At 33.2% G+C, this 23,457-nt stretch overlaps 3 protein-coding genes across 12 annotated transcripts in view; 1 reads left to right on the plus strand and 2 right to left on the minus strand.

The window, feature by feature from the left end:
• Positions 1–4,588, minus strand: part of muc5e (mucin 5e) — an 89,762-nt gene extending 85,174 nt beyond the window's left edge. Inside the window, 3 exon segments of one of the 2 annotated variants that reach the window (NM_001442860.1) lie at positions 4,081–4,192; positions 4,255–4,359; positions 4,539–4,588. In NM_001442860.1, the coding sequence (NP_001429789.1) occupies positions 4,081–4,192; positions 4,255–4,278 (136 nt within the window). In that variant the 5' untranslated portion in view covers positions 4,279–4,359; positions 4,539–4,588. 2 annotated transcript variants of the gene reach the window in all.
• The window catches only part of slco1d1 (solute carrier organic anion transporter family, member 1D1), a 790,174-nt gene that overhangs the window by 136,217 nt on the left and 630,500 nt on the right, over positions 1–23,457 (minus strand). The gene's annotated exons all lie outside the window — the stretch shown is intronic.
• slc2a13a (solute carrier family 2 member 13a) overlaps positions 4,089–23,457 on the plus strand; it is a 173,170-nt gene continuing 153,801 nt past the window's right edge. For 4 of the 9 annotated variants that reach the window (XR_015481692.1, XR_015481690.1, XR_015481691.1 and 1 more), the window contains exon 1: positions 12,647–13,308. Coding sequence is in view for 1 of the 9 variants with exons in the window: in NM_001442741.1 (NP_001429670.1) it covers positions 12,774–13,308 (535 nt within the window). In the remaining 8 variants the exon portion in view is untranslated. Of the gene's footprint in view, positions 4,363–12,646; positions 13,309–23,457 lie in introns of those variants that run through there. The other 5 variants (XR_015481693.1, XR_015481694.1, NM_001442742.1 and 2 more) reach the window with 2 other exon arrangements.

Here is a 23,457-nt window from a genome sequence, read left to right on the forward strand (position 1 = left end):
AGACTTTCTCCAGAAGAAAAAAATATTATCAGACATACTCTGAACATTTCCTGAACCTGTTCAACATCATTTGGGAAATTAAAAAAATAAGTGAATAAATAAATAAAAGGGGCCTAATAATTCTGACTTCAACTGTCTTTTAAAAAAAGATAAGAAAATTCAAACATTTATTATACAATTAACAATAAATAAATAAATAAAGCATTAGAGAACTGTATGGCAATAAAAAGATAAATAAAATATTATAAAATAATAAAATAATAAATAAATAAATAAATAAAGCATTAGAGAACTGAATGGCAATAAAAAGATAAATAAAATATAAAATAATAAAACAATAAATAAATAAATAAATAAATAAATAAATAAAGCATTAGAGAACTGTATGGCAATAAAAAGATAAATAAAATATAAAATAATAAAACAATAAATAAATAAATAAATAAATAAATAAAGCATTAGAGAACTGTATGGCAATAAAAAGATAAATAAAATATTATAAAATAATAAAAAAATAAATAAATAAAGCATTAGAGAACTGAATGGCAATAAAAAGATAAATAAAATATAAAATAATAAAACAATAAATAAATAAATAAATAAATAAAGCATTAGAGAACTGTATGGCAATAAAAAGATAAATAAAATATAAAATAATAAAACAATAAATAAATAAATAAAGCATTAGAGAACTGTATGGCAATAAAAAGATAAATAAAATATTATAAAATAATAAAATAATAAATAAATAAATAAAGCATTAGAGAACTGAATGGCAATAAAAAGATAAATAAAATATAAAATAATAAAACAATAAATAAATAAATAAATAAATAAATAAATAAATAAAGCATTAGAGAACTGTATGGCAATAAAAAGATAAATAAAATATAAAATAATAAAACAATAAATAAATAAATAAATAAATAAAGCATTAGAGAACTGTATGGCAATAAAAAGATAAATAAAATATTATAAAATAATAAAAAAATAAATAAATAAAGCATTAGAGAACTGAATGGCAATAAAAAGATAAATAAAATATAAAATAATAAAACAATAAATAAATAAATAAATAAATAAATAAATAAATATATAAATAAATAAATAAAGCATTAGAGAACTGTATGGCAATAAAAGGATAAATAAAATATAAAATAATAAAACAATAAATAAATAAATAAAGCATTAGAGAACTGTATGGCAATAAAAAGATAAATAAATATAAAATAATAAAACAATAAATAAATAAATAAAGCATTAGAGAACTGCATGGCAATAAAAAGATAAATAAAATATAAAATAATAAAACAATAAATAAATAAATAAATAAATAAATAAATAAATAAATAAATAAAGCATTAGAGAACTGTATGGCAATAAAAAGATAAATAAAATATAAAATAATAAAACAATAAATAAATAAATAAATAAAGCATTAGAGAACTGTATGGCAATAAAAAGATAAATAAAATATAAAATAATAAAACAATAAATAAATAAATAAAGCATTAGAGAACTGTATGGTAATAAAAAGATAAATAAAATATAAAATAATAAAACAATAAATAAATAAATAAATAAATAAATAAATAAATAGATAAATAAATAAATAAAGCATTAGAGAACTGTATGGCAATAAAAAGATAAATAAAATATAAAATAATAAAACAATAAATAAATAAATAAATAAATAAATAAATAAAGCATTAGAGAACTGTATAGCAATAAAAAGATAAATAAAATATTATAAAATAATAAAATAATAATAAATAAAGCATTAGAGAACTGAATGACAGTAAAAAGATAAATAAAATATAAAATAATAAAACAATAAATAAATAAATAAATAAATAAATAAATAAATAAATAAATAAATAAATAAATAAATAAAGCATTAGAGAACTGTATGGCAATAAAAAGATAAATGATCAAATAATTAAATGAATAAATACATAACTGTATTGCAATAAAAATTAGTAAAATATTATTAAATAATTAAATATTATAAAAAAATAAATAAAACATTAGAAAACTGTATGACAAATAATAAATAAATAAATTAAATTAAATTAAAAAAATAAACAAAAGCAAGTTGCAGTGTAATTTTGTGCACTTACAGTTTCAACATCACATAGCTATAAAACATGGTATATAATATCAAACTCGGATTACTGGATATATTTTTCTCTCTTCCTAAATAGGTGAAGTATTACATTCGTCTGCTCCAAGAAAAACAGCAGACACATATAAGAGTACGTGAACAAACGCAGCAGAGATCCTTTTTCCAGCCTTACTATTAAATAGTAATTGTAGGTTAATATTAGACAAACATTAGCTAAACAGGTACAGCTGCTTTTAGGAGATCCCTTTAAAGCCTCTGGTGTGTAATTACAGTATGTAGGATTTATGCATGTTTTTATGGCTGTTTTCATTCATCTTATTTGTGTATTATATTAAACAAACTAAAATGTACATTAGGGAAAAGCATGAATAAATGAAAATATTGTATATTATATATATATATATATATATATATATATATATATATATATATATATATATATATATATATATATATATATATACACACACACACACACACACACACAATATTTTCATTTATTCATACTTTTCCCTAATGTACATTTTAGTACATTTTTACATTTATTTATATATATATATATATATATATATATATATATATATATATATATATATATATATATATATATATATATATATATATAGATTGATTGATTGATTGATTACAATTTAGGTGACATTTATTAGGTCTTGTATAAACAGTTTTATTAAGGTTGTAAATATTTATTATATAATATAATATTATTTATTTTATAATATATTTATTTTTATTTTAAAATAATTTTTTAATTTAGTGTTTCTTTGTGAAAATATAGCTGAGAAATTCATTAACCATTAATATTTATTTATTATTTGTTATATATTTAATCTTTTGTTTGAATCTTTATACTACTCTACTTTTTTTTACTTTGTAAATATATGCTCAAATTTTATTTTATTTTTTTACAAATTTAATATAGAAATAACAAATAAATAAAATAAATATCATTTATAAATGTTCATAAATAAATGAATGAATAAATAAATATAAAATTAAGAAATTTAAAAAAGAAATAATCAAAACAAATAAATAAATGTATTTATGAATGTAATGTATGAATGAAGAAATTAATGAAAATAGCAATAAATAAATAAATTAGTTACAACATACAATAAATGAATAAAACATTAATAGATAACAATACTAAATAAAAAAATAAAATAAAATTAATAAATCAAAATAAACCATAAATGAAAAAAATAAAAGTAATGTGCAAAACATTTGATAAATAATCGTAAAAATACAAAACAAACTAAATAAATGTTACTGAAAACAAATAAAGAAAAATATCAAATCATTTATTTAATTAGTTGATTTTATTCATTATATTTAATTATAAATAAATACATATTTTATTAATGTTATTTAAATGAACAAACAAACAAGCAAACAAATAAATAAAAATAAATAAATCAATGAATAAATAAATAGTAGAAGCAGAATGTTGCCTTCCATACTCATATTATGTCAACTATCCTTGAACACAAAGCTTCTCAAAATGAAATAAATATAAAATAATAAAATAATTAATATTACAAATTGTATTTTATTCTAAATAAATAAATTATTTATAATTAAATTAATAAATACCTAATTTGTTATTTATAAATAATTTATTTTATTTATACGTATATTCAAGTAAATAAAAAAGATTTTTTTGTTTTATTTAAATAAATTAATAGATAGATATTTTTATTTATTTGAGTAATTTAAATAAATAAATAAACAAATCAATTGTAAACAAAATGCTGTCTTTTATGCAACCGCTAATATCTGTATTTATATTTACCACAGTGTTGTTTTCCATGTTAAAGAAATACTCCTATTATGTCAACTACCCTTGAACCTAAAGCGGCTTAAAATAAAGTAAATAAAAATGTAAAATAGTAACAACAGTTGATAAATGAAACCGCTGAAATATTAGTGACACACACCTGCAGTTCTCAGCCGTGTCTTCTGTCCAGTAGGCGGCAGTGTGCCTGTTTGTCTTGACTCGAGTGTATCATGTTTACCATCTGCAAAACCCTGAACTCTCGCTTGATTATCCTGAAAGGGTGAGTATGTCGGTTCCAAAACACCCGAGAAGAGTTATTTTTATAATAACCAACCTCCTGAAGATAACCGCGATGCATTTCCAATGGATCTCCGAATGAACTGAAGCTGAGGGGAAAGTGGCAGCGAGCAGTGGAAAGGCAGAGGTGGAGGTTTGAATGCTGGTGTGTGAGGAATTAAAGACGATTGTTTTGAAAAAGCAGAGCTGCATCAGCGATGGACAGTATTATAAGATAAGAAATTGCTAAAAAAAAAATAATAATAATAAATAAATGAAAGTAAATGCGTACTTTTTTAAATTACACGGTCAACTTTTATTGTAATGCAGTCTTAAACTTACTTTAACATGTTCCTGCCTGCCGTTAATATCTCTTAAAAGTCCCGTGAAGTGCTTTGAAATGTGCAATAGACCCTTTTCACATGACGACACGCGGTGTCCGGTTTCACATTGAGGTAAAGTTGATTTTACATTCGCACATTCGTTCATTTAGAAGTCTCTATATTGTTTACCATGTTACTTTGAATATTCGGTTGGAATTAGCATGCAAGTGTGGCTTGAAAACAACATCAACACTGTTTATTTGACTGTGAACAATGTTGTACTATGATAGTCATTGGCTGCCAATATGATTTCACTGTTTAGAGTTTGCAAATAATACTTTTATGAAACTAAATTATTAAGTGGAAAGTTCGCATGTGCGAATATAAACCAACTTTACCTCTATCGGTTGGAGCGATATACTCATGGAACGATTTTAAATTGATGGGTGTGTCAGTTAAATTTTCTTTTGAATCTGTCAAATTTAAATTTGATATTGTGTCAATACAACAACTTTATAACACGAATAACAAAACGTCCTTAATATCTCTCTTACCGGTGACCAGTTGTTATGGATTTTGTCTTGTCGGAAAGCTATGGGCGCAGATTTGCTTTCTGGACTGAGGAGGCAAGAAGTGTATTAAATGGAAAGATTAAAAGATTTCAAAAGATTTATTTTATAAATAAATGTATTATTTGTATATTTGTACAGGCCATCATTGTCACGGTACGGGATTGGAAAACGGTAACAAAAACAGGTGTAGAATCCAAGTGCAGATTTGAATGACTATTGTGCAGTGACAGTGACAAAAATCTAAAATATCCTAAGTAACTAGGGATGGCTGACGTGAAACTGACGTTTCGACACAGCGTCGAGATCCCGAAGCGCGAGTGTTTCGAAACACTGCACCGAAGCATGATCCGAAACACCCAAGTCACGTGACTAAAGTGTTTTGAAACACTTGGTCACGTGACTAAAGCGATTCAAACCATTGATCATTTCAGAGGCCTAGTGGACCGTGTGTGTGCACATTGGTACTGTGCTTCAAATTTATTTTGGGTTCGAATCTCAACTAGTCCAAATACTCCAAAATCATGATTTTACATATTTTAATCATGTTTCTGTTTTATGGTGTAGTCTAGATAGGATACGGCTGCAGTTACGCCATCAATTTAGCATTATTTTTGTAACGCTGTAAAATAATAATTCATATTTTTACAGTACTGTGATGGGTTTAGGTTTTGGATAGACGTTAATAAAATACAATGGGAAATTTAATTAATAATAGAAGTAATTATTGTTAACTTCTGGCCACAACTGTATCTGATCTAGCAACAACCCTGTTTTATGACCAAAACAATACAAATTTATTTACAAGGTGGTTTTTATATCCGTTTTACCATCCAAGACCATCTATTAGAACCGTGGTTAAAATGTATTGTACATTGTGGACACATTGTGGACTGACTGCACTTTGTTCTTCGCTGTTTGTGATTCTTGATTCACACGGAAATGGAAATAAGGGATTTTTAAAATTTTTGCATGTTATTTATCTGCCCAGCCATAGTTATAAAATTAATAGCAGTACTAGTAATAATAGCAATAGTAGTAACAGAATGGGGGAAAAAAACATTTAATTAAAATAACTCAGTGCATTGGGTTAAAATAACCCATAGTTGGGAAGGTGCTATAATAACCTATAGTTGGGTTATATGTTGGGGTATGTTTAAACCAACTATTTTGACAGAGCGTAGATGGCATCGTAAAGAAAGAACATTGAATTGAATTGAATTGAATTGAATTTTATTTGACAGATTTTAGACAAACTGTACAAAAAGTATTCCATACACTTTGTTAAAAAAAAACTGTCGAGGATAAAAACACAATAAAGCCCTGGGCTTATTTCCATTGTGGTCCTCTGTTAAATAAAAACAATGTATGGCTTCAAAATACTAATGAAGAATAAAACAAACAGTCGCCACAGCGGTACGAACAGCCAACCTATCCAGCACAATGTCCCTCCAGCCGCCAACCTATTCACACTCAAGTAACATAATTTAAAAGATCCTCATCCACCATGCAAAAACTAACTATCCTCATCAAACAACCATCTTTTAATAGCTTTTTTGAACAACCTTAAATCTTTTATTTCCTTGATTGCTTTTGGTAGTTTGTTCCACATGATTGCACTTGTATATAAAAACATATTTTTCCCCACTAAACTTCTAAATTTAAATAAACAAATATTAAAATCCCAACTCCTAGTACTGTATGAATGCTGTTGCCTCACCATTTGAAAATAGTTCATCAAATAGCTAGGAACCACATTATTAAACATTTTACGTACCATTCCCAGTTTTAAAAAACACACTCTATTACTAACAGTTAACATACCTAATTTATTAAAAGACTCTTTGTGCAAATGTGCTCTAGGATGCATTTTTAAAATTATTCGTACTAATTTATTTTGTGCCTTTTGCAATTTCTCCTTCAAATTTTGTGAGCAGCTACTGTACCAAAATGACGTAGCATAATCAAAATGGGGTTGAATTAAAGCTCCTGCCAACAATTGTAAAGAATGAACATCCAAAAGATCAGATTGCCTTGCTAAAAACCTAATTTTTCCACAAATCTTCGTAATAACTTTTTTTGCCATGGCATCTCCTGATAATTTATTATCTATTAAGCAACCCAAATAGTTTATCACATTTTTTGACTGAATTTTCCAATCATTAATCTTAACTACCAAATTATCATCTTTTTTTAATTTCACTCTTGAAGCAAATAAAATAGCCTCTGTTTTACCCATGTGTAAAGAAAGTTTGTTGTCTAAAAACCAGTTGTAAACACTTTTTAACTGTGAACTCATAATTTCTTCCAGGGCCCTTTTGTCATGATGAGATACTAAAATTGCGGCATCATCAGCATAAAGATAGAGCTCCTCTGAACACGCTATTTTTAAATCATTAATATATAAAAGAAAAAATAATGGACCTAAAATACTTCCTTGAGGTACTCCACAGTTGATTGATAAGGGAGCAGATAATATACCCTTTATATCGACTCTCTGGTTTCTATCATGCAGATATGACTGAATCCACTTTAAAGACACTTTATCAAATCCAATTGCCTTTAATTTATATAGTAAAATTTGATGGTCCACAGTGTCAAAAGCCTTCTGAAGGTCCAGCAGCACCATTCCACAATAGTTGCCACCATCTACAGCTCTCCGTATTTTGTCTGTCATATGTAATATACATGTCTCGGTGGAATGCAATGCTCTAAAACCTGACTGTAACTCATACAAAATATGTTTTTTAGTAATATAGTTGACTATCTGTTCGTGTACAATTATGGAGAAATACTGAAGCCACATCTCAAGACATCAGCCAGGAAATTACATCTTGGCCACAAATGGGTCTTCCAAACAGATTATGAGCCTAAGCATATGGCAAAATTAGCTCAAATGTGCTTTAAGGACAACAGAGTGAATGTTTTGGAGTGGCCATCACAAAGCCCTGATCTCAATCCTATAGAAAACTTGTGGGCAGAGTTGAAAAAGCTTGTGCGAGCAAGACAGCCTACACATCTGACTAAGTTACACCAATTCTGTCAGGAGGAATGAGCCGAAATTATTAAACTATTGTGAGAAGCTCGTGGAAGGAGACCCAAAACATCTGACCAAAGTTATACAGTTTAAAAAGCAAAGCTAAAAAAAACACCAAGGAAATGTGGGTAAACTTTTGACTGTCTAGAAATTAATAAAAAGTTCTCTTATTATTCTGGCCTTTAACGGACCTAAAATAGTAAACGTTTAGTATGATTTACCATCAGACATTTAAAAAAAAAAACAATGATTATGTTTCATTTTTAGTGTGTATGTAAACTTCTGGTTTCAACTGTAGTAATGTCTCTATACCTCTAATCACCTATTATGTACAAATGCAAGCTGAGGAGAGTTTGTGTTCTCCCAGCTGCATTTATGAATGCTGGAATAATCCGATAATGTAAGCAATCCACAAATACTGATTGGCCATTATCTACAATTCTGTGTCGAAGTCATTACGAGGCAGTTCGAAACACTCAAGTCGTATTGATTCTCCAGAGCTTTTAGAGACTCTGAGATTTGATATCAGCGATTTGGCACTGGACTTGAATCCGCGCAAATCATGACGATTAATTAGCACTTCAGTTGATCAAACTGTTGTGAGCCACTTAGGATATTCGGTTTCCTGTTTCACACTCTTTAGTATGGAAAACCTCTCTCAAAACATTCAAGATTCTCTTTAAAACATTTCCATCTGCATGTGCTACTACCCACATTTTGTATATCACTAAAATAAAAATGATTCGGTAACACTTTAGTTGAAGGTGTGTTCGTAAGACTGCCATGACACGTTTACAGTCATGACGTGACGCATGAATATAAAGAAAATAATAAGTGTCATTTGCTTTGCTATGTCAATTTAAATGCAAAGGAGATGTTGTTTGGGATGTCTTTATTATGACTACTTGACATTATCAAGACAACAGAACTTGTCATAAACCTGGAATAAACATTATTGTCAAAAAGCCATTAGAATTGTGTCATAAACGCTTTCAGTGGAAACAACTTAATTTGTCATTAAAAGTTCTCATTAATTCATTCATTTTCTTTTCGGCTTAGTCCCTTTATTAATCTGGGGTCGCCACAGTGGAATGAACCGCCAACTTATCCAGCATATGTTTTCACAGAATACAAAAATTATTTAAAAACGGCATCATTAATATTCAAGTAATTAAACTAGTCATTTAATGAGGTCTGGAAACATAATAATGGCGCTGTTGAAAATTTATGATTACTCAACTCAATTTATTACAATATGTAAATATAAAAAAATAAAATTTAAGAAAACATCCTTATCAGTTTGACATTGCGCTCTTTGTTCACTGTATAATGCCTCATTCACACTAGCAGCGACTTTGTAGCTGCGTGTCGCTCTAGATCTATACAGCCGGCTCTTCTGGTGCTTCTATTGGCTGTCGCCCAAGAAAGTTGCTCTTCATTTGCATAAAGTTAAAGGATTCTCAACTTTGTCGCGTCGCTCGACAGGCCCAGCTGGTCGCCAACGATCAATGTCGCTCGCATAGACGGAAGTCGTAGGAAGTCGCTCGCTCTTCGTTGAAATGAGCAGTCACTTATTGTTCGTAGTGTGAATGAGGCTTAAAGCAACTTAATTTCACAGGACATATAACTATTTTACCTATATAGTTTAGGGTTTTAAATCTAAAATTGGCTAATTTGTGCAAGTTATTTCGTGCAAAAACTTACATTTTTTAAAAGTAGCCTACTTTTACCACGAAACTCCACCCTAAACCCAAGCGTCATTGGCGGATGAGCAAATCGTACTAAAATGTATGAATGAGATCATACAAATTCATACGAATTAGCGACCAAATCAAAAAGTTACGAATTGCCATGAGACTCTATTGTATAAACATTTCTACTAGAAAGACTTGCGATGGCGATAAACGTTTTAACATTGCGTTGTGAATTGTTCGGATAAGTCCTGTGGCGTAAAGACGCCAACAATAAAGCTAACGTCAAATACTGACAAAAAGTTATCAAATTCGTGTCTAGGTGTATCAGTTCTTGTGTAGTACATCGACAAACATGCTGGCATAATGGCAAACAACATGTGAGACTGTATCTCTGCGATGCTTAAAATTTTTGTCACTAAATTTTAGGTGTGCCATTGCCACATCACAATCAACAAACCATACAAATTTGGTGTCAACGCCACCTATGGGTCAAGAGTTATAAGCCATTCATTGTACATTATTAACGAAACTTACAAATTTGGTAATAACTTTTGACTGCATGTGCTTATTTTAATAAAATTGAGCTCAAATTATTCCTTAGGTGATGCTGAAAACATAGATACCCCATACGCCATAGTTGCCAAAACCGTCTGTACGCCATTTTGAATTTGTTCAAAACGAGTTTTATTTTTTTTAAACTCCTCCTAGCCCTCTGGTCCAATTTTCACCAAATTTGACACGCATGATCTTTAGACCTTGTTGGCAAAAAGTTATCAATTTTGTGTTGATAAGCAGTACGGTTGTTGTTTACTGCACCCACAAATGTGTTAATTAATTTACATTACCTCACACTGACCACATTACATACATTTGGTAACAGTGCCACCTGCTGGTCAGGTTATAAACCAGTAAATGATTAAAATTTGTATGTTTTTGCTTACATTTCCAGTTAAATATCTTTAAACGTATTCAGAACTTGTTTTACCAACACAATCTCACAGCAATTCGTAACTTTTTTATTTAGTGGCTAATTCGTACAAATTTGTACGATCTAATTCGTACAATTTAGTACGATTTGCTCATCCCCCAATGACAGTTGGGTTAAGGGGTGGGGTTAGGTGCCACGCCTCCTTTTTAAAATCATACAATTTCGTACGACTGTAAAATACTTATGTTTTCTCGTGAGATCAGGCTGGTTTTACTTGATCTGCCGCTGTATAGAGCTTGCTGCTCATGGCCTCTGGACTGCTTGGCCCCGCAATTGCTGCTTGCAGCTATATTTATTATTATTATTATTATTATTATTATTATTATAGTTTCATTTGTGTTTCAAAGATTTTTAGAAGGTTTTTAAATCAGATGAAATCTTCCCAGATTGGTCGGTACTATCCTCCTCTAAGATGTATAAACGTGTAATGTCATTATTATCATATTTAGCGCACACAGACCCAGCTGTCCGCAGACCTGTCTGGAAAATATAGCTTCTGGGAATAACAGTAATCCCTAGTAATCTAATCTAACAGTAATCCGCTAATCTAAATAAAGCATATCATTGTTTCTGTGAGCATCGAGTCATTTTCCTTTAAATTTATTTATATCCATGCATATATAAGACTTTTAAAAAATGCAAATGGGATGTTATTTAATGTCATCGACCTAATATTCTGAACAAAACCATTCTAATTCTGACAAAAGACTCGTATAAACATCGGAAAATAAGGCACATTTCTGTTTTACGCAACAACAAAAAAGGGGAGGGGGGTCTAAATGACATGTTTTAATTTTAAATTAGCAGGAAATGTCAACAGTAGTAAAACCAAAATTAAGTTCGAACCCATAATTTAATCGTCAGTTACAGATTTGTATTGAATTAACAACAAAAAAGAGCTGCCAAGATTTCAAACCTGTAATCATTTTATACACAACAATAACAATGCTTCAACTTTAGACATAATAAATGCGTATTACATGGAGTAAACATCATTTTCAATCACATTAAATGAAAACATTTGTTAATACGTTGTCTCTAAATGGCAGTATTTTTATATTAAATTTGGAATATATACATATGTATATGTGTATATATATATATATATATATATATATATATATATATATATGTATGTATGTATATATATATGTATATGTATATATATATATATATATATATATATATATATATATATATATATATGTATATGTATATATATATATATATATATATATATATATATATGTATATAAATATATATGTATATGTATGTATATATATGTATATGTATGTATGTATATATATATATATATATATATATATATATATATATATATATATATATGTATGTATATATATATATGTATGTATATATATATATGTATGTATATATATATGTATATATATATACATATATATATATATATATATATATATACATATACATATATATATATATATATATATATATATATATATATATATGTATGTATGTATGTATATAAATATATATGTATATGTATGTATGTATGTATGTATGTATGTATGTATATATATATATATATATATATATATATATATATATATATATATATATATATATATATATGTATATATATTATATGTATATGTTTATGTGTGTGTGTGTATGTGGTTTCTGTGCGCAAGCGCGCTGTGCTTTATATACCGAGTGTATTGTTTACAAGAACAAGCTCCTCGGCCAATATATATTTCCCTGCACGTGTGTGTTGGTGTGTATTTCTCTGACGACTAACCGACGTCACGGTGACGCTGTGCTCTACCTTTGCCTTCACTCTCATCACTGTCTGATCCTTCAGACTTCAAGCACGGAGCAGTGCCACAACTTGCGGGACTCGAAACACCATTCATAAAAACAAACACACACGCGCACGCACACACACTTTGACTCGCTGTGCACATTTACTCTTGCGGTTTTTCACTTATGTCCCGCAAATCCAGCGATGACTATAACCTGCGTAGTATGAGCAACCTGATGGGCGAGAGGAGAAAGCGGGCGACGGATGATGGAGAGCGGAGTCTCATCAAGGCTCCGTCCAGCGCGAGCGTCAGCAGCGCGGGTGCCTCAGCGGCGGCGCCCGCGCCGGCTGACCTGGAGCGCGCGGCGCGCAAACAGTTCCAGCAGGATGTCACGCCAGTTTTCGTATACGTCCTGGCCGTTTTTTCGGCTATCGGCGGCTTTCTGTTCGGCTATGACACGGGGGTGGTGTCCGGGGCGATGCTGCTCCTCAAGAGGGACATGAACATCAGTGCCCTGTGGCAGGAGCTGCTGGTGTCCGGGACTGTGGCTGCGGCGGCGGTGTCCGCGCTGCTCGGCGGGTGCCTAAACGGGCTGTTCGGCCGGCGGGTGTGCATCCTCACGGCCAGCTTCACCTTCGCCATCGGGGGGATTGTGTTGGGGTCTGCTCCTAATAAGGAGGCACTGCTGGTTGGACGGTTAATCTTGGGACTTGGGCTGGGTGAGTGAGACGCAGCTGGCGTATCGGTTTGCTATGTTTACATTAGGAAAGTTAGTTGTTTGGAGACTTGAAATATTCGGTTTATTTCAGTATTGTAAAATACTCACTGCTTCAAGTAGACTTATATGATGGTAAAATACTATTATAATTGGTAAAGTGCGCTGTAAAATAGGTAGTTTTCTTTAATCAATGATATAAATCGTAAGAATGGGGGTTGTAATTTAGGATTGGATATACACAGGTAGATTTAGTCTTATTAAATAACATTTTGCACTTTAATAAAAACAAGCACTTATTAAAAGGAAAATTCTGTAATTATTTACTCATTATTTATTTCTTTAATACCATTTTTATTCTGTTAAACACAAAAGAAGATATTGAAATGTTATAAACATGATGTAACTATTGACTTCCATATTGGGAAAGGCAAATATTGTGGAAGTCAATGGGTACAGGTTTCCAAAATACTTGAGTGAATCTTAATTTGTGCTTAACAGGGGGGAAAATGGTATGGAACAAGTAAATAAATGAATAAATAAATAATGAATAAATGATGACAGAAATTTCACTAACGGCCTCTTTAAGGTTAGATTTTTCTGCCGTGCTGTCTTTCTTTGTTGTTTAATGTAAATATATTTCCTTAAAATCCATCCATCTATCTATCTATCTATCTATCTATCTATCTATCTATCTATCTATCTATCTATCTATCTATCTATCTATCTATCTATCTATCTATCTATCTATCTATCATCCATCTATCTATCTACACTGTAAAAATAAAAAATAAAAAACTTAAACTTATTTTATGTATTGATATGTAAATTTACATTATTAGTTTTTTTTTAAATAGTTAAGAGCAACTAAAAACCAATAATAACATATTGAGTAACTTTATTGAACATATTTGATCGTAATAATCTAGGAAAAGTTTCTTTGTAAACATTTTAATGAAAATATCTTTTAAAATATTCATTATTTTTGCACTTTATTTCAAGAAAGACATTTAACCGTAATTTCATGGTTGTTGTTTGGCAGCCGTAGCTCAGTCATTTGAGCTTTTTATTTTTTTTAAAAAAATTTTAACAGTGTTTAAATGTAAAAATACAAAAAAGTACAAGAAAAAAAAGAGTTAATTAATTAAAATAAAATAATAATAAATGAATGACAATACATTTAAAAGTAAAACTAATAAGGGTTTACTCTAAAATGACAAGAATAAAAAAAATCTTATCATTGTCAAAAACCTTAATATAGTGAGGTGCACGAGTAATTTTGATAAAATTTTACATGATTTACAGGAAAAAAACACTCAATTTTATTGTGTAAAACAGACAAATTGCTGTAATTTGTCATTAATAATATAGAACATAAAATAATAGTCAAGCTGTTAATTTACAGAAATTGCTTGTAATGTTTACGGAGTTTTGAATATAATTTAAAATAACAGAAAAACCTATCTATCTATCTATGTATCTATGTATCTATCTATCTATCTATCTATCTATCTATCTATCTATCTATCTATCTATCTATCCATCCATCCATCCATCCATCCATCTATCCTTCCATCCATCCATCCACCTATCCATCCATCCATCCATCCATCCATCCATCCATCCATCCATCCATCCATCCATCCATCTAACTATCCATCCATCCGTCTATGTTATTCTATCTATCTATCTATCTATCTATCTATCTATCTATCTATCTATCTATCTATCTATCTATCTATCTATCTATCTATCCATCCATCCATCCATCCATCCATCTATCCTTCCATCCATCCATCCACCTATCCATCCATCCATCCATCCATCCATCCATCCATCTAACTATCCATCCATCCGTCTATGTTATTCTATCTATCTATCTATCTATCTATCTATCTATCTATCTATCTATCTATCTATCTATCTATCTATCTATCTATCTATCTATCTATCTATCTATCTATCTATCTGTCTATCTATCTATCTATCTGTCTGTCTTTCTGTCCATCCATCCATCCATCCATCCATCCATCCATCCATCCATCCATCCATCCATCCATCCATCCATCCATCCATCCATCCATCCATCCATCTATCTATCTATCTATCTATCTATCTATCTATCTATCTATCTATCTATCTATCTGTCCGTCTATCTATCTATCTATCTATCTATCTATCTATCTATCTATCTATCTATCTATCTATCTATCTATCTATCTATCTATCTATCTATCTATCTATCTATCTGTCCGTCTATCTATCTATCTATCTATCTATCTATCTATCTATCTATCCATCCATCCATCTGTCCGTCTATGTTATTCTATCTATCTATCTATTTATCCATCCATTCATCCATCCATCCATCCATCCATCCATCCATCCATCCATTTCTTCCATCCATCCATCTATCTTTCTATCCATCCGTCTATGTTATTCTATCTATCTATCTATCTATCTATCTATCTATCTATCTATCTATCTATCTATCTATCTATCTATCTATCTATCTCTGATGTGTTGTTGTTATTATTAATATTTGTCACACCCTCATTGGCTCCCCTCATCCAGACACTCATCATGGCATAACATTTGCACACACACACACACACACACACACACACACACACACACACACACACACACACACGGCTTAGTTGCAATGCCATGCTCTGTTGTCTTTCTGAAATGATACAGTACACAATATAACCCGTCGTCGGGATTTTCTTGGAAGTTACCCACAGGCATAACTTCAGCTTGCATTAGAGATGGAGGAGCAGAGTTGCCCACCGCTAGTCTAACAGTTAGAGTCAGCCATTCATTATCCAACCAAATCACACATTTCACACTTTACGCGTTCAAGACTTGATAATAAACGCGACAGCCGGTTTCTGAAAAGTCTGGAGAGCTGTGGTCTCTAGGACTCTAGTCGCTGTTCTTAGCTTGCCCACTCTTGTTAGAGCCCAATTTCCACTAGTATGAATTGGGTGCCAGTACAAACCTACACTTTAAAACTCAATAACTTATTAGATACAAGTTATTTATCACATTAAAGTATTTTATGTTCAACCTAAGAGTTTATTTATGAGGACTTTTAGCTTAACAAAATAACCAGCTGCTTATTTGGACTGTAGTTAGTGAGGTAGTAGTTGGGTTTAGGTTTTGGCTATAGTAAAATCATAGATATATACACTAGATGTCGCCTGGCCTATTGTTGTCTATTGGATGGAATGCGTCAATAGCGCCGCCATCTTGCTACAGGGTAGCGCTCCTTTGAAATTAATGAGGGACCAGGGTACAGTGGAGGACTGTGGCCATGCAAAGCCAGAGATATACACATATACACATATATCTATGATCGGGAGTTTTCCTGGATGTTAGTGTGTAATTTTTTTTTCTAATTACGAAAATTATAATTTTACATCACTTTTCTACATTGATGGATCAGTGACCGCACGGGCATTCCTGACAAAAAGCTTGTGTTTGTGTGTACAGAAATGTACTATCCACCCTCCCTGTTAAATTTGATCTATTCATGTCCTGAAACACAGCTCCTCTCCTGCTTTCACTGCTCATACTGACGGAGGGAGCGATTCGTTTGTGAATGAATCCCCCGAACGACTCTTTCACTAACGTTAGCCGACAATAACACAAGTTTCTGGCAGCGCAGCATCTCGTTGTCATATTTCTTTTGCATTGTTTGCTGATTTTATTCAACAAAACTAGCATAAGCCGAGTGTTTAGTGCGAGTTGAAGCTGCTTTGCCGTATGCTGAATGCAGTAAGTGACTGTTATCATCAATAACGTTACCTGATTAGCACAAAAGTTCAGTACATTCAAAAACAGAAAAAAACTTAATAATACCAATGAAATGTTCTGCCTTTGTGCTTTGATTTCTTTGTTTGCTCATTACTACACCCGTAGACAGCGCTAAAGTCCCGCATCTTCACGTAATAACACTGTCTTGACTAGTGCGGTTGAATGACGTTTGTCCTGGGAGCACTGTACCAATGTGGCGGCGCTAGTGACGCATGCTCAGGGTCTCTATGTGAAATCTAGTGTATATATCTATGTAGTAAAATGAGATCATAAGTATAACAGTCAATATCCTGATAACAGGCAGGTAATAAGCCAGTACTAAATAGTGCCAATTGCTAACTAAAGAGTAAGCAACAAGTAAAAAGTGAGTAAACAGTAATAATAATGTCAGTCATTATGTACTGTACTTACATTTAAGGGAATCATTTGGTACACTACACTTATTGTGAGTATACATGTTTGACATTGCATCAGATTTTCACCATTGCAATGGCTCATCTAGTCAGTTGTTTACATGACGCTGGTGTGTATGTCCGATGATCCGCCATTACGGGAAGCGTAATTTACTGCATAAATATATACACTAGATATCGCATAGGGACCCTGAGCATGCGTCAATAGCGCCGCCATATTGGTACAGTGCTCCCAGGACAAACGTCATTCAACCGCACTAGTCAAGACAGTGTTATTACGTGAAGATGCGGGACTTTAGCGCTGTCTACGAGTGTAGTAACGAGCAAACAAAGAAAACAAAGCACAAAGGCAGAACATTTCATAGGTAACATTAAGTTTTTTTCTGTTTTTGTATGTTCTGAACTTTTGTGCTAATCAGGTCACGTTATTGATGATAACAGTCACTTACTGCATTCACCATAAGGCAAAGCAGCTCCAACTCGCACTAAACACTCGGCTTATGCTAGTTTTGTAGAATAAAATCAGCAAACAATGCAAAAGAAATATGACAACGAGATGCTGCGCTGCCAGAAACTTGTGTTATTGTCGGCTAACGTTAGTGAAGGAGTCGTTCATAACGGAGATTCATTCACAAACGAATCGCTCCCTCCGTCAGTATGAGCAGTGAAAGCAGGAGAGGAGCTGTGTTTCAGGACATGAGTAGATCAAATTTAACAGGGAGGGTGAATAGTACATTTCAGTACACACAAACACAAGCTTTTTGTCAGGAATGCCCGTGCGGTCACTGATCCATCAATGTAGAAAAGTGATGTCAAATTATAATTTTCGTAATTAGAAAAAAAAATTACATACTAACATCCAGAAAAACTCCCGATCATAGATATATGTGTTTATGTGTACATCTCTGGCTTTGGATGGCCACAGTCCTCCACTGTACCTTGGTCCCGCATTCATTTCAGAGGAGCGCTACCCTGTACCAAGATGGCGGCGCTATTGACGCATTCCGTCCAATAGACAACAATAGGCCAGGCGACATCTAATATATATATATATATATATATATATATATATATATATATATATATATATATATATATATATATATATATATATATATCTATATATATATATATGGGTGTACCGTAGCTAAAGCGGTTATCTGCTGCAGTCCGTGTGGAAAACTGATTAATTAAATAACATCTTTTGTAAATTTAGGTAAATATCTTGGCGCCTGAGAATGTATCGGGGTCAGAAATAACACTATAAATGGGCATATATTTTGTCCCACCAGTAATCCACAACTCAGCAAACCAAAGTCACACAATAATTTCAAGCACTCTTGCGGGCCCCCTGGTGGGCAGCCGCTTAGTTTCGCTTATGCCTTGGGCCGGCTCTGCATCATCATGTCATTTAAATCATGTAATTACATGTACACTGTTTTACTAATTACTCATTTAAACAGACTAATTACACCATTGACCCATCCATTACACCCTAGCGCTCCCTTAACCCTTCTCACACCCCCAAATCTGTCCCTGACCTTAAGTGATGTTCAACACAAAGTGAACTCAATTAGTATGCATAGTGCATATTATTATTATTTTTAATGTAACTAGCCAGTACCGCTTAATATCAAGAGGTGAACCATTCCAAACAGTCTCTAACACTTCCCAAGCTGAATCAAGTTTCCTCTGTCTAGTTTGGATGGATGAGGGACTTTGACCCTGCATTGATTACTGTTCTCTTAATGACACCACGGTAATTAAAAGACTCATGGTACAGCCCATCTGGTGGCCGCTCGAGACCGGTCATTTCAAATGACCTGGTCAACTCCCCCTTGGTTTGCCAATCCATTGGTTTGCCTCAGTCTAATGCAAACATCAATACTTAGATTAATCACGCATGTGTGAAGACACAGATCTGGTTCTACAACATGCTATCTGTCCAATTTCAGTCGACTGAATGGGCGTTATCATTGGTTATAAATATGGGCCGGTAGGGGCCTTCTGATTTATCATCCATCAGCTATAGATTAACGGAGGGAAGTTATTGAGAATTATTTATATTATGTAGTAAATGTCCCATTAATTGTGTTTTATTGACGTCTACCCCATCCCTAAACCCAACCATCACAGTAATGTAAAAACAGAGTCTTCTCCATTAGTTTAGCTGATTAGCCATGTGTATGGATGATAACAGCCTTCTAAGCCTACCAGTAGGCCCAAACTGGCCCATATCTATCAACTGATAACCACCCATTCAATCGTCGAACTATCTTTTTGAATCCATTCAGCCTATCTCCGGGTCTGGCACTTTTAGCTTAGCTTAGCATAGATAATTGAAACGGATTTGATCATTAGCATCTCCAAAATTAAAAAAAAACAAAAAAAAACTTTTCAATCATTTTCCTATCTAAGTTTAATTCTTCTGTAGTTACAAATAAATGTTTTAAAATAATAAATAATAATATAATAAAATAAATGTATTAAATCAAAATAAATGGTTTAACCTATTAAAAATAGGCCTATACAGAAATTAAATGAAGCTATAAAATCTATTTCACTTTTAATTGTATTTGCATATTGATTAAAGTTATTTAATGAAGAGCAGCAAATTAATCTCTTTGTGTTTTGTTCGATAACAGAGGTGTTAATGTAAGAATGCACAGATCTATATAAATGAATGAATGAATGAATGAATGAAGCATTCGACTACTTTAGTAACTGTTTGTGCTCATTTAAGAGAAAATTAGTTGTGTTTAAAATAAAACACGCAGGACATAGCAAAATAAAAAAAACGAGAAAAAAAAAAAAAAAGCACTTTTCCGACGGTCCCTTACTGAGAGCTCCACGAGCTCTCCCGGCTAAACAGAGCAGTGGTCATAATGTCGAGCGAAAAAGAGAAAGACAGCTGTGAAACAGAACCCGCTTTGTCTTTTTGTGGGAAACACACTTTAGATCTTTTTAGGGTAAGAGGTTTTTCAGTTATTGCCGTATATCACTGAATGTGTCAGGAATATCAAGAACAAAACACACTTAAAGGGTCACGAAACACAAAACACATGTGTTGAGCTGTTGACAGTGGTATATGTGTCCCACACTGCTAAAAACACTATTAGGACACCTATATTTCACTAAAAAGTGTAAATTGGTTGTTTTTGCGTTATTTCAAGCAAATTCGTACTTCCTGTTTGAAACAAATTTTTGAAGCTGCGTCACGGTCATGAGATAATATCGTGTATTCCAGCGTGCAGACTGGACGTCTGTGCCAGAGTGTGTCTTATTACGTCTTACAGTGTGCTGCATTAATGCATGAGTAAAGCTTGGTTTAAACCAATCAGCGCGCTCTATTGTGCAACTTCATTAATATTCATCACTGTCACAGTGTTTAGACGACAGAGACGCCACGTTGTGTTGGCAAAACAAGCGTGAAGTGTTGCTTTTATAGTTTGCTGCAGTGAAGTTTTGTTTTCATTTTCTCTCTGTGAGAGCTCAGCTGGAGTCACGTGTGGATTAACAGTGTACGCGACGCTCGACAACAATAACTTACGTGTCTAAGGAGGATTATTGTTTACCTGAGAGCTGTTCTCATCTGCAAACGCTGAGATCCAGATTCGCTTGTTGTCTCCTCTTAATAAAGACGCGGCTCTAGTTGCTGGTGATTGTCCTGTCTCTACAGATTTGGTAAGTGAGCGACCAGTGCTCTTTGATTATTCAGTTTGTTCGTATTGAACTAAGTTAACTATTGCACCGAGTGTAAACATGTTAGCACCACAACCAAACTTTAACCTCCTGTAGGATTTTCACCGCATTTAGTGACCGGAATAACACACGTGGCTTTCTGACACTACCTGCCGTGTGCATCTAAGTTTCCGGGAAATGCGGAGGTTTTTTTCTCTCATTCGCCGTGCGGTATCAAACATTGCATGAAAAATACACGCTTAGAGCAGTTCCTCTAATCAAATATCTTGTTTGTCGGGAGGGGCATGAATGAATTCCCTGAATGAAAGAGCCAAACTGCAGTTAAAGTCCACCATTTAATAATTTGGCAAATAATTCGACTACAGATGTCCATGTAGGTTAAACGCCATCACTTTCTACTGTGTGTTAATTTTGACTCTGAAACTCGCGCGAGCCCAAATAGACACTCCCACACCCTCCCACTTTTCTTCCTCCGACACTCCCCCTTAAACAGAGCTGGACACGCCCACTTTTCTGACTTTTTCCAAAGTAGAGGTGTGAAAACACCCTGCTGAAACGAGGGGGTTTCATGGCCCTTTAACCGCGCTCATTTCTGGCACCCCCCTGGATGTACAGCGCCCTTAGCATTTGCCTATACTGCCTATGCTACGGGCTGACCCTGAGTCTGGCCATTCTCCTGAACTCAAATCCCCTTTCGTCCCCATTCTGATGCTCGGTTTAAACTGCCGCCGATCGTCTTGACCATGGCTGCGTCCGAAACCGCCTCAGTAGGTACTGCGTTTAAATTTAACCGTACTACTCGGCCGTTATAAAAGTACACTCTATACAGTATGAATGCGAAAAGTATGAATGGAATTCGGACGTACTACATCCGCCATTTTGTCATGGTCACGTGACCTACCTGCGTCAGTTGCGTCGCCTCACTTCCATTCATGAATTCTCTCACGGGGCATTATGGGATAGCGCAGCGTGCATGGGATGCGCACTCTAGAATCTCGTAAGTCATCCGGGTACTTCTCGCATACTGTTTTTCGAATTCTATGATTCGGACATACTACTCGGCTCGCATACTGATTTTAGCGTACTATATAGTATGGAAGTATGCGGTTTCGGACGCAGCCCATGTCTGCATGCCTAAATGCATTGAGTTGCTGCCGTGCGATTGGCTGATTTAGAGATCTGCGCTAACGAGCAGTTGGACAGGTGTACCTAATAAAGTGGCCGGTTAGTGTACACCCTTAATTCTACCCAATGGGCTATTTGCAAGGCGGCGCGTGACACATTTCCGGTAAAATGTAAGGCCAACTTTCGCCGATCGTAGAGTGCTGTGCTACAACAGGAGCGCTACTGATCAAAACAACTAACGTTTCAGAGAGCTGTCTAAATGTTTTATGCCATTATAGCGCCTTATATATGCTAATGTCAGCTACATAAACATAACATTTGAAAGTGTCATTTCAAAGACCTGAGAACAGTACTTCTAGCTACCACTGCCGTGTTCACAGCGCCAGAGATTAAACTCTCTCTTTCCACACGTTTCCAAAAGACAAAGTCGAGCAGAAGAGGTGGCTTTCTAATATTCAACGTGAGAATTTTAGAGAAACAGAAAAGACAAGAGTGTAGCTGACATGTTCAGTCGAGCAACCTGATCGAGGCTCGAGTGTCAACCGGATGCAGACATTTAAAGAAAGGAGCTTGTACGGCAAATAATAGTTAACTGAATGAAATAACTGAACATTGATGTACATAAACATTTCTTAAGCTACTTTCTAATGCTGTTTCATTGTTCATGGTTTATGCAGCTTCTGTTCCGTTTGGGTGCAGGAGGGACAACAGACATTACACATTTCAGAGTAATGGGCGGCCTGGAAAAGCAAGGCAACCAAATGTTTGCATATCCCACTCTCAGCCACACAAGCGCAGGAGCTAATAACTAGCAGACGATGGCATGCATTTTCTAATGGATTTCCGCTCCAGGATGGAGCAACACTTATAATTTTCTAGCTCTAAATCACATGATGTTACCTAGAAAACAGAAAGAAGAATATTAGTGGGTTTTTAAAGAGAGTCATTGAAGGCACACCTGCTGAAAAATCCAGCTTAAACCAGCCTAGGCTGGTTGGCTGGTTTTAGCTGGTCGACCTGGCTGGTTTTAGAGGGGCTTTGGCCACTTCCAGGCTGGTTTCCAGCCATTTCCAGCCTGGTCTTAGCTGGTC

This window comes from Danio rerio, chromosome 4 (assembly GCF_052040795.2).
Source record: "Danio rerio strain M-AB ecotype USA chromosome 4, GRCz13ab, whole genome shotgun sequence".
Taxonomy (NCBI): domain Eukaryota; kingdom Metazoa; phylum Chordata; class Actinopteri; order Cypriniformes; family Danionidae; genus Danio; species Danio rerio.